The 12,500-nt window shown below is 39.3% G+C and overlaps 2 protein-coding genes across 2 annotated transcripts in view; one reads left to right on the forward strand and one right to left on the reverse strand.

Moving 5' to 3' along the window:
• Nucleotides 1–12,500, reverse strand: part of LOC121911227 (G-protein coupled receptor 4-like) — a 723,099-nt gene that overhangs the window by 264,798 nt on the left and 445,801 nt on the right. The gene's annotated exons all lie outside the window — the stretch shown is intronic.
• Nucleotides 1–12,500, forward strand: part of slc30a6 (solute carrier family 30 member 6) — a 64,767-nt gene that overhangs the window by 26,186 nt on the left and 26,081 nt on the right. The window contains exons 5-7 of the mRNA XM_042432472.1: nt 4,803–4,845; nt 5,321–5,386; nt 11,591–11,671. Coding sequence (XP_042288406.1) covers nt 4,803–4,845; nt 5,321–5,386; nt 11,591–11,671 — 190 coding nt within the window. The remainder of the gene's footprint in view (nt 1–4,802; nt 4,846–5,320; nt 5,387–11,590; nt 11,672–12,500) is intronic.

Here is a 12,500-nt window from a genome sequence, read left to right on the forward strand (position 1 = left end):
TCTTAAACACATCTTCTTCTTCTTCTCTGTTTTGGCCTCCGTCCAGACTAAAAACGGCCTCCAGAGTTGCTCGCAATAAACTAAATGTCAGGAAGCCGCAGCGGAAACAGAAACAGTACACTGCTTCTTCTTCTCTGGTTTTCTGTGGGTCAGCTGTCAGTTGTGTTGTCTAGCGTCGTGTTATAAAGAAGAGGCTTAGACCAGGGGACGATTTATTCCTGTAACTGACGACAGAAGTAAATAAAAGGAAATCCTCCGGGGTCGGCTGTGATGCTAACTCAGAGAAATATGTTAGCATAGCGCACAAGAAGTCCCGAGCTAATAAACAACACTTTACACCCGTAATTCAAAGGAAGTGCACAACGTCGCTTACCACAAAAGTGAACGTAGGGTTGCAATGAACTGAGTCTTCCACATGTTTACAGAAACCAGCTGAAACTTCTGCTGTAGACGCAGCTCGTTTTGTGCTTGAACACCTTGCACACACACCTGACCAATCACAGCTCAGAGAGGACGTGGTCGTTGGATCGTCTGTTCTGAGGTTTGAGATAAAATCACAGTTTTCATTAATTATGTAGCGACTGATGATTCACCGTCAGCGTCGCTGGTTACTCAGCTGATAAAACAAAATCATAAATGTTGTTTATACATATTTGCATCTACTTGTGTTACTGTTGTCTGCACGTTTACTGTGAATGTGCTTCTACTCGGTGTACTCTGTGTGTGTGCGTGTGTGTGTGTGTGTGTGTGTGTGTGTTTGGGCTGCTCCTCTGCAGACAGCATTAAATATTCATCCTCCTGCTCGTATTTCTTCCCCTCTCATCTGTCTATCCGCCTCTTGCTTCCGTCCTTTCCTTCTTTTTTTTTTAAAATCCTTCCCTCTCGTCCGTCTCCATCCTTCCTCTCCTCTTTTCTTCGCTCTGTTGAAGGAAAGAAAAACTGTAGGAAACCAGTAAAGTAAAGAACATGAAGTGAAGGGATGGATGGAAGGAAAGATGAGTAGTTTGATAAACCTCTCCTCCTCCTCCTCTCGTCTCTATCGATCATTTATGAAAACAAACACAGGGGTTTTAATCCTTCGTTCTGTTCTGGGTATTGAGTTCAGGTCCGGTGGGACCCGCTGTGTGTGTGTGTGTGTGTCTGTACATGTGTGTGTGTTTCTTTGTGGTTGTGTTTCAGGTGTGTATCATAGTAGTGTGTGTTGTGTTGTGTTTGTTGATCCAGTATCATATCCACACGTCCTCTGGGTGTCAGTGTTTGTAAGCAGGAGATTTATAAAGAAATTGAACCCGGCTGCTGCATGTAATGAGTGTCTGTTAGTGTGTGTGTGTGTGTGTGTGTGTGTGTGTGTGTGTGTGTGTACATGTAAACCTATCCAAGCACAGCGAGGGGAAATTTCAGCCCAGGTATTGATTTGGCCCCGGACTGTGTCAGGGTCACCGTGATGTCAGCATTTGTATTAATATTATTATTATTATTGCTTTTATTGTCTGCTGCTTTTAATTCAACACAAGACGATGACATCAAAGCTCATCGATCTCTGCGAGAGAACGACAACAACGGGAAGAAAAGAGAATTATAGTTATCAAACACCGTCATAGTTTCAGTGTAATGTCATAATTGGTGTCGTATTTAACAACGAACATGAAAAGTAAGAAAGTACGTTTACTCTACGGAGGCTTTTTACTGTCAGAAACATAAAAAAAACTGGTGCAACAGATTTTTTTTTTTTTTTAGTTTTAAATGAATTGAAACATTTCACAAATTAAATGCATTTCTATCCACTAGTGGTGTGTCTGAATACAAATACATAATTCAGCAAAGCACAAATAGTGGGTTTTTATATGAATATTTGTTTCATACAAATATTTTTAAAAAAAAAATTCTTTTTGGGAAGAAAAAAACCAACATGTCAAATACCAGTTTGCAAGTCGGTTACATCACTATCTCAGTGTCTCTCCTCTGCTCCGCTGTGACGTCTATCAGCAGGTCTCAGTGAGGGGAGTCACATCCACCTGCTACATGATGCACATTTCCTTATTTAGACGTCACTCCCGGAGTCTGGAGTGTTCCCCAGAGATAAAGCTGAACTACTGACACAAGTAAAGTGCTCCAAAGAGAACACTTCATGAACACTTATTGTAACACTTTAAATTTTCTAAAATTAAAAGTGTAATAAAAACAAAAACAGGATTTTTAAGCCTCTTTCAACTTTCATTCAAATACAAATACAAATACAAATAATTTTGCTGCCTCAACAAATACAAATACCAGGCTCTCTGCACATCACTACTGTCCACTTGTTTTTACTTACATTTTCCGAGTGAAAATGCTGGAAATTTGAAAAAGTCCAGCTGTCGTCCAGCTGTATGATGTAAACGTTTTGACATTCAGGTGGAGTCGTCTACTTTGATTAAAGACAGTCAGCTTTTAATCACCTCTGTTTGTCTATTTAAGCTTTTTTTTATGTTTGTATCCAAATGAGCAGAATGCAGAGAAATAGACAGTTTAGACGCAGCTCCCCATTCACTTCAATGAGAAAGTGTAGAAACTTGTTACTGGTACTGTTTTACATTAACTGGTTTTTACATATACACCCATTAACAACAACAAACGCTGCAATATACACAAATAAAGATATATTTGTGTTACATGTACTTTCTCATTGAAGTGAATGAGTCTGTTAGTAAATACAGTAAAATTCAGGCGCTTTAGATTGTTATTCATGATGCACCATCAGGGTCCCACATTTATTCTCCAGCGTGACGACGAACCCAAACATCCAGCCAGGGGTTTTCCCAATGATGATGATGATGATGATGATGATGATGATGATTGAGATCATGGGTCTCCAGAGGGAGAAGAGCCGACATGCAGGGCGGGAACCACCGCGGTTGAAAATACAGTTTTTAGCCAGAAATAAAAAGATTAAAAGAGAAAAGAGTTTCTGAAATATGTTTTAACAGAACTGTTTCACTTCCTGGATGTGATCACATGACCAACACAGCTGGATAATTAGCTTTTAATGTAGTTCTATAGATTTATCTCTCTAGTTTTCAGTTTCAGACAGTTTTCTTTCCTTCCTGTCTGTTACTCTTTAACAGATCGTCTCTCCTTCACTCATTCACTTTCTCTCTCTCCGCCCGTCTGTCTACACGTCCATCAGCCTGTCTGTCTGTCTGTCTGTCTGTCCGCCTTCTCACCTCCTCTCTCTCTCTCTCTCTCTCTCTGCCCGTCTGTCTGCCTCCATCTCTAAGTCCGTCCGTCTGTCTTCTTCCTCCTCTTCTCAGCCTCTTTCTCTTGTCTGCTCACGCCTGTCGACCTGTCACTCTGTCTCTCTCCCCCCTCCCCCCCCCCCCCCCCCTCCCCCCGCCTGTCTCTCTCTCTCTCTCTCTGTCTCTGTATCTTGTTCTGGGTCTCGCCGCGAGGCCCTCTCTGTCAGGATTACATGGCGTCAGGTTGGCCAACATGGACGCCGGCAGTGGGGAAACAAAATGTTCCTCTCAGCACAAAGCCGCTCTAATCCGCTCTCCTCATCCCCCCCCAGCAGCAGCAGAGCCTGATTACAGAAAGCTGGTTGGCAGTCATTAAAGCAGAGAGACAGGCTGAGAGACAGACAGACAGACAGACAGACAGACACAGACAGACAGACAGATGGACAGACAGACAGACAGGCAGGCAGGTAGACGGCGAGGATTTAAAGCAGCTCTGTGTTTGACTGACTGACTGTCTTATTGGCTTTCGGCGGACTAATTGGCCTACTGACTGACTGACTGACCACCGACCTCTCAGCTTCCCTCCTCGCCACCCGGCTGATTAGATGAAAGAGTCTCTTCTTCTTCTGGTGTCAAAGATTTGAATTGTTCTTCATTTGTTCTTTTAATTAATTGTGTTAAGTGTCAGACAATTATAAAAAAGCTCTACGTGACGTCTTCAAATCACCAAAAACCCCAAATATATTAAATTTACAATGATATAAAACATCATAGCAGGAAACATGCTGCTGCTGATACGGAGTCTGATCTCACACTCATATTTACATAGCAGAAGAAGAAGAAGATATGCATTATTGATTGAATTGATTGAATTATTGAATATGTAGCCGACACATTAACATTGACACATTGTTGTCAGATCTTCTGTCGTTCAACTCATTTTATTTCCCATTTTTTAGTCTTGGTTTTATTTTTATGGTTATTTTTCCTCTTCTTATATTTATTTTTCTTTTCTTTTATCTTTTTATTTTATTTTATTTTATTTAATTCTAACTTGTGGCACATGTTTTTACACTATGTATGTTTTTATGGTCTTATTTTCAACTCTTGTTCCTGTGAGTTTCATTTGTGTGAAAGGTGCTACACTAAATAAACTTCTTCTTCTTCTTCTTCTTCTTCTTCTTATTCTTCTTCTTATTCTTATTCTTATTCTTATTCTTATTCTTCTTCTTATTATTATTATTATTATTCTTATTATTATTCTTATTCTTATTCTTATTCTTATTCTTATTCTTCTTCTTCTTCTTCTTCTTATTATTATTATTATTATTCTTATTATTATTCTTATTCTTATTCTTATTCTTATTCTTATTCTTCTTCTTCTTCTTCTTCTTCTTATTATTATTATTATTATTATTATTATTATTATATTGTTTCCTTGGGTATAAGATGTGATGTGAAACACTCTGGTTGTACAGATGTGTGACAGAGTTCATGTTTGACGGCTGATATGAGCTGCAGGACTCTTCTAACTGCCTTTATGAGTCGTTTTATTTTGTTGATCTGAGTTTTGTTTTGTCGTTTCAGCTTTAACCGCCTACACCTACCTGACCATCTTTGACCTCTTCAGGTGAGTTTGCTCTCCAGTAACATCATCTATTATACAAGCAGCTTTTCTCGAATCAGCTTCGGTCAAATTATCTATAAAAATACATCCTGCTGTTTCTTCTTCATGTTCTAATAAACCTGTAGTTGTTTGTATGAGTAGGTGTTATTATAATAACTGTAGATGTGTGAATAGTTGGTTTTAAATACAGATGTGAGGTACTCAGCTGTGTTTGCTGTTTTTTAATGGAGACCCTCCACTCATGAAAAATTAATTCTGGGATTATAATGAATAAAATATAAATTAAACAAGAAGTGAACTTCAGCTGACCTCTGTGTTGTTTCCGTTGTGTCTCTTTTTATTCCCTCCTCTCCTTGTCTGTCTCTTCTTTTTGTCTTCCATCCATCCGTCTCGTCCGTCCGTCCGTCTCTCTCTCTCTCTCTCCGCTACGTGTGTCCCTTCACCTCTTCATCACCTTTGTCTTCCTCTGGTTTTGCAGTTTGATCACCTGTCTCATCAGTTCCTGGCAGACCATGAAGAAACCCAGTCAGGTTTACTCATTTGGGTGAGTTCAACATAATATCATCTCGTATAGTGAACACTGCAGAAATCTACCTGAAACCTCAACCTTAAAGCTCTAATATGTAATTATTCTACATTAAAGTGTCTAAAAACAACTAGACCTGTGTTATATATGTTGTTGAGTTGTGTATTTTCAAACTCAGAGAAATCTGTAATTTAATCAAAGTAACGGACCGTTTCATTTGGTCGCCTGTCGATGGCGTCATACCTCCTCTACCAAAGAGTAAACACGCACCAGATGCATACGGCGGCGCTGTGTTTGTCCGCTACAATGGCGTCTACCAAAGAGTAACTTACACACATACAAGATAATACATCGGTGTTGTGGTTGTTCCACACAAACTGTTATAAATGGACTTTTATTCAGTTTTAAGTCACATTTTCATGATAAATTTAGGTGGTTTTTAACTATATCTTTTAGCCGGAAGAAGGATTTTAGTCATTGGACGTCTGGATCTTAAGTTATCAGAGAAATAAACTGGACAAACGTTAGCAGCAGCTCGGCTAACAGCCCCTCCAGGAAGTCCGGTGGTCACCAAACATCGTCGGAGAAATATTGATTATTTAGGTGAAACAACTTTAATTAGTATTTTAATGATTTTAATTCTGCGTGTACGTTTGTTCTGGAGAGGAGGAGACCTCTGCGGATAATTTGGCTCCCGGTAGAAACCGACCGAACGTCTGGATCTAAAGTTATAAGAGAAATAAACCGAACAAGTGTTAGCAGCAGCAGCAACAACGAAAGACAACAACTCCCATGATCCCTTGCTACTTCACACCGTCATCACACTCCATCTTTTGTTATTGTTTTGATTTAGACGCCTAGCGGCTGAAATTACATATTGTGCGTTTTTTTTTTTCAATTTTTGGACTGAATAACAATCAAATGCAAACTTTTGACTGCTATTGCAAATGTAAAACGTCTTTTTCAAAACTAGCTGAAAAACATGTGTATAAGGACGACTATGACACCAAACGTGCCTTTTTTGAACGGTAAGAACCACAGAACTGAAGTCGTGACTCCAGCAGAATAACGAACACAGTGATGAACTCACTGAGCTGCGGACAGATTTCAGGATTATTCTTACATACAACGACTCGACACCCAACAAACACAGATTATTTTTTTGTTTTGTTTTGTTTTGAGAGTCAGAAATGAGCAAATATTGCAATTTTTTTTTGCCAAAATCCTCTGAAATCCAGACAGAAACAGGAGAGAACAGACTGAGTATCATCAGGCTTTAATCAAAGATCCTCCTCACACACACGTGTGTCAAGAAATACAAACAGTCATTTATATCTGATGTGATTTTTCCTGAAAGTTAACGTGATTTTAAAGACTAAATCATTAATTATTAGGATATAAATTACTTGCATATTCATCCCTACTGTATATAGTTGAAGAGTTCAGGCCATGTTTCATCAGGCTTTCATATTAGATTCACTTATCTGCTGTTAGTTCATTTATTTAAAGACAACATTTAAAAAAATTAAAGTGTTTTTTTTTTAATTTTTGAGATCTTTTGGTGTATATTTACATCACAGATTGTACCTTTAATCTATTCTCTACTGACATACTGTATATATCTGTATCGGACGCTTTACAGTCTAAGCTCCATCTGTTTGTTTTATATATACACACACACACACACACACACACACACACACACACAAACACTCACACTCCTACACTGTAAACACAGATGTAGCATCGACAGAAAAGCTTCTGTTACTGTTGTGTGGATCAGCTGAACGACTCATAAACACATGAACAACGGCCAAATCAAACACACCGCTAGTTTGATATGTATATATATATATTTATATATATATCTCTGTGTGTGTGTGTGTGTGTGTGTGTGTGTGTGTGTGTGTGTGTGTGAGCGAACCGGCCCCACAGTGTATTTGCAGCTGACAGGTGACCTCCGACCTTGAGGTGTGGAAGAGTGGAGATCGAGTGGAAATCTGCTTTTCAGCTTCACTTGGCTCTGATAATGCCTGAGTGTGTGTTTGTGTGTGTGTGTTTGTGTATCTACATGTCATTCCTGTGTGCATGTGTTGTGACATCAGTGTGTGTCCGTGTTGTGTATTTCTCCCTCTGGATGTCTATGCGTGTATATGTACGCGTGTTCATCTGAGCGCATTATTTGTGTGTGTGTGTGTTTTGTCTTATGATGGACCAACAAAGAATAACATAACAAAGGCTCAGCGGCAGATCGCCCAGTTAAACCAGTAGCGGCTTCTGTCTCCTTTTTAAAACCCCCCTGCAGGAACAGAATCTTATCTGTCCAGGAATTAGTCTGATCCGCTGCACCTGAAGTGAAAATGCAGATATAAAAAAGAACATTTAGATCAGCAGCTCGTCTAAATGTTTGTCATGCACATGATTTTACATCCCTACGATGTTCTACAGAGGAAAACACAACAAGCCCAGTAAAGATTCATGTATTTCAGTTTACGGCTGCAGCTCGCAGTTATTTTCATTATTTTTGTTTGGTCTGTAAATGTCGATCAGTGTTTCCTAAAAGCTCAAGCTGACGTTTTGAAATGTTTACTGTCATAGACGACTAAAGAAACCAGAAAATATTCATCGGTATTATATTCATTTGAAAGGCTGGAAACAGATAATCTTAAAAAAAAATGACTAAAAACGATTTAATCAATACCAAAACAGCTGGTGATTAATTATTTTTGTTGATCGACTAATTGCAGCTCCTGTTTCAGTTTAACACAAAAGAAGGTTTTGAAGAGAAAGAAAGAAAGAAAGTGGTAACAACCCAAAGATATAAAAAAATTTGACTTTGTTTTTCCCTAAAAAAACACAACTGGAGTGTTGATCGTGAACCTCTGCATGCAGACGAGGTGACTGATGAGAGCCTTTGATTAATTACTGTAAATGTACAAAGCGATTAATCAATCAGTGTCATCTCTTCAGCTGAGTGCCGACAGATCCCGACGACACGCTTGCACGCTGGTAAATTTAGCTCTCAGCTCCGTGATGTCTAAACAGAAGCGTCACTCATTAAATATGTGTTTTTATTTGTGCCGATGTTAGTCAGAGGAATCAATGATGATGATATGAGTCAGCATGCGGCGCTCATATAGATTAAATACAAGCTTGTCAGCGGTGGAGATGGTGACCTTTGACCTGCGGCATGGCGTCCATCAGGCCAAACAGCGGGCACTAAGTGTTCAAAGGGAGAGAGAGAGAATGTGTGTGTGTGTGTGTGGTGTGTGTGTGTGTGTGTGTGTGTGTGTGTGTGTCTTAAAGAAAAAACATTCATCCAACCGAGCTGATTAACCAACACCTGCGGGTTAATAGGTCGCCTTTGTTTACTGGGACTGCAGGCGAGCCGCACACACACACACACACACACACACACACACACACACACACACACACAATTTAACGTCTTTGGGGTTTTGGACTGTCAGTTGGGACGAAATGAGCAATTTGAAGACGTCAACATGAGCTTTGGGAACCTGCGACGGGCGTTTTTCATTATTTTCTGTCCTTCTAAAGACAAAAACAATGACCTGATCAGTTGAGGGAAATCAATCAGATGTTAAATCAATAATGAAAAGTACTGTATGATCTTTAATGTCACTACAATCTTGTCATGGATTACGGATTAATGAATCTAACCTGCTGCACAGTTATCAGGATATGAAACACAGGTAAGCAGCAAAGTCTCAAACATACTTTTTAGACTTGTCACGTTAAGAGAAAATTAACATTAAATACCAATAATTTTGATAGTCGATTCACCGTTTAAAGAGGATACAATCTGCTTTTTGTGGTTTTCTGTTATTTATTTCCTGCTCTGATGTTAAACTTGAGGTGACTGATGTAAAAATCCTGCCTGCAAGACAAAAATCAGGGCTTCAGTCTGCTCTAATTGCTTCGTTTCCAATGTTTTTTTTCTACCTTGCTGACGAGCTGATTTGTAAATGATGCAAAGACATATAGACCAGTAAATATGCATAATATATCCCCTTTCCAAGCAAACACTTAAAGGTCGTGACCTCTACATTATAATGAATTGAATATATTTGGGGTTTTGGACTGTTAGTTGCAAAAAAACCAAGACATTCCCCCCCCTGCATGAACTGCAGTAATCCATGAGGCGCTCCACTCAGCTGCTGTTTGAAAGGTATTATGTCGCCGTAGACGGGTTGACCATTAGATCACTGACCGTCAATGTCAGGTTTAACCGCCGTAAGCTCAGTGGACCGCTCACTGAGACAAAGCTGCTCATCCTGGACAGACTGACAGGATTGACCCCTCGACCTTTTGATGGGGTCAGAAGGTCAGCAACAGTTACAACCAGCCTGATACCGGCTTTTTATTATAAACCAGACATCAGCCGGATAGTTTTATCTACCTGATTCCTCCACATCCAAAGAGTATTTTTGTCCTAACTTAACATTTATTGATGGTTAAATGGATTTGAGGCAGTTGTAGCACTTTCTTTCATCTGGTACGACCGTCCCTCAAGCTAAGATTTAGCCACTGCCAGTGTTTTTCCATCACGCAGCACGGTGAGTTAGAAGAAGTCATCTGAGGTATTTTCTAACTGATCTTCTGAACAAACAGCTCTAAATATCTCCACATCTTGTTGTGTCGACCAGTTTTTTATTGAAGAACAGCAGCTCTGTTAATTCAGTGATAAATACATTTCATTTCCTGCAAATTCTTCCCAATAAAATTCTAGGACGACAAAAATCTGATTTGCTTTGTTCACAAAATCAGATCTGAGTCACTTGGAGGCAAAAAAAACAGATTTGAGCCACTTCAGGATGTAACAGCTCACTAGCTTACTTACCGTATTTTCTCTAATAGTGGCCGGTATTCAATCGAAAGTAAAGTAATCAAAAGGCCAATAATGGCCGGGGTTTGGTCGACACAAACAAATAAAGGCCCCAAATACAGGCCGGGGAGGGAAAAAACAAGGATGGATTGAGGCCGTATTCAGACCAAGTCAGGTGTTGCTGCGCACCTCTGCAGGGGTGTGCAGGGGTGTGTGAGTGTGTTTATTGCTGTAAAACAATTAGATATTTTTTTTATTGATCTGATTCACTGCTTTCTTACCAGCTCCATCTCTTCATTCACTCTCTAGCTCCCTCTCCCTCTTTTTCTCTCGTCTTTTTTTAAAATGAGTTGGGAAACCGACAGCAAAGCCTAACTTTACTTTTAACGTTATCAAATGAAAAGAAATGTCCGCCCCGCTCCTCTTGGTGCCTGTTCTAATATGACTGTGGTTTGTAGTAATGTACAAGTGCCACAAGATGACAGTAGCTATAATTGAAGTAGCATATAGGACCTGTGCAAGTGTCAGTGACTGGATTTTCCATAACACCAATGCTACAACACTGTAGAGAGCGAACATGGCACCCACCAGACGGAAGTTTGATGTCAAATTCAAAGAGAGTTTTACAATATGCGAAGGAAAATTAAGGAGCGAAAGATACAAGACATTTTGACACTGACCCAAAAAGAATCAGATACTGGAAAAAAACAGAAACATGAGCTGCTGTTAGCTGACAAGAGGAGAGCACGGCTAGCTGGAGGTGGGAGGAAGAAAGTTAGCTTGGAGCTAACGTTAGAGAGACAGCTGATTGATATTTGATATTTGACTGTGCTGTTAACTGGCTATTAATTTCCTCTCTCGTACTTGACCGGTCATACTTCACACAAGTTATATTGAAATGTTTGTGTAATGTTTCACAATAAAAGTCGGGAAATGAAGGCTTTTAATTTTATTAATAGCATAACGCAGTAACAAAAATTTAACAGAGCAAATGGAAGCAGATCAGAACACAGAGAGGCTTCGTACTAAAATATGAGCAAACAAACTTATCAAACAAGGGTATTAGGAATAAAGGCCTCTCTCTAATATAAGCCTGCTTCCAATAAAGGCCCCGGCCACTATTAGAGGAAATATGGTATACAGAAGTAAGAAGAACACACAGTGAACGACATTGCAGTCCAGGGCTGTGGATTCTTAGAAATCCTGATGACGTCAAACTACAGTATCTTCAGGAATCTCTGCCATTTTCACCAAATCATAAAACTTCCAGAGTCTCCAGCCGCTTGGTGGAAGAAGTGTTTGCTGCTGTGTGGAGGATAAATAGCTGTCTGTATGGATGATAATGTCTCTCTGTCTCTCTCTCTCTCTCTCTCCAGGTTTGAAAGACTGGAGGTTTTGGCGGTTTTTGCCTCCACTGTTCTGGTCCAGCTGGGAGCTTTGTTCATCCTGAAGGAGAGGTGTGTGTGTATGTCTCCCCTAACAACACAAGCACAAGCACACACACACACACACACACACACACACATACTTGTGTTATTATTAAATTCATCTAAATGACAGGGTTTTTAGTCAATATTTGGAGCCTCGTCTTTATCTTTGTGTGTTTCTTACTTTTTGTCTTTGTTCATCTGTCTCTCACTCGCTCTGTCTCTCTCGATTAAAATTTCAATTATTTTCTTAGCGTGACTCGGTGCGAAAACAGAATTAATATTTCCAAAGCAATACACAAAATATCTCCCAATTGTTTCTTTCTTTTGTATTTGTTTTCCCCCCCATTATTAATGTCGTTACATTGCTTTGCGCCACACTGGGTGCATGTTTCTCTCCACTCTCAGCTCTACTTTGCTGTTGAATAATTCTTTAAAATGCAATAATTGGACGATATTTTGGTCACATCCACACACACAGGAACAGTCTCTTAACACGTACAGCGTCTTGTTGTCAGTTTTCTTTACTTCCGTTTAGATTTTATGTCCCTTAATGATTCATTTCTCTTCAATATTTAGTCAGACACATGTCAGTTTGGTATGTTAATGATTTTAATGAAAGTATGTAAAACAAATGTAGCTTCCTTAAACTTGCATTTTTACTATTAAGGGTCATTTTAGGGTCCAGATGCTGTGACCTCTGACCTTTTTATCTGAAGCTTAATGATTAAATATGAAATATAAGGAATGTTAAAGTATTTACTGATTTGTTTTCTGTGCCATAAAATAATATAACAGAAAAGTAGTTGCTCCTAGTTTTGAGCTTATTAAAGGACAAGTTCACAATTTTTCAATCCTG

The sequence above is a fragment of the Thunnus maccoyii genome, chromosome 14, assembly GCF_910596095.1.
Source record: "Thunnus maccoyii chromosome 14, fThuMac1.1, whole genome shotgun sequence".
Taxonomy (NCBI): Eukaryota; Metazoa; Chordata; class Actinopteri; order Scombriformes; family Scombridae; genus Thunnus; species Thunnus maccoyii.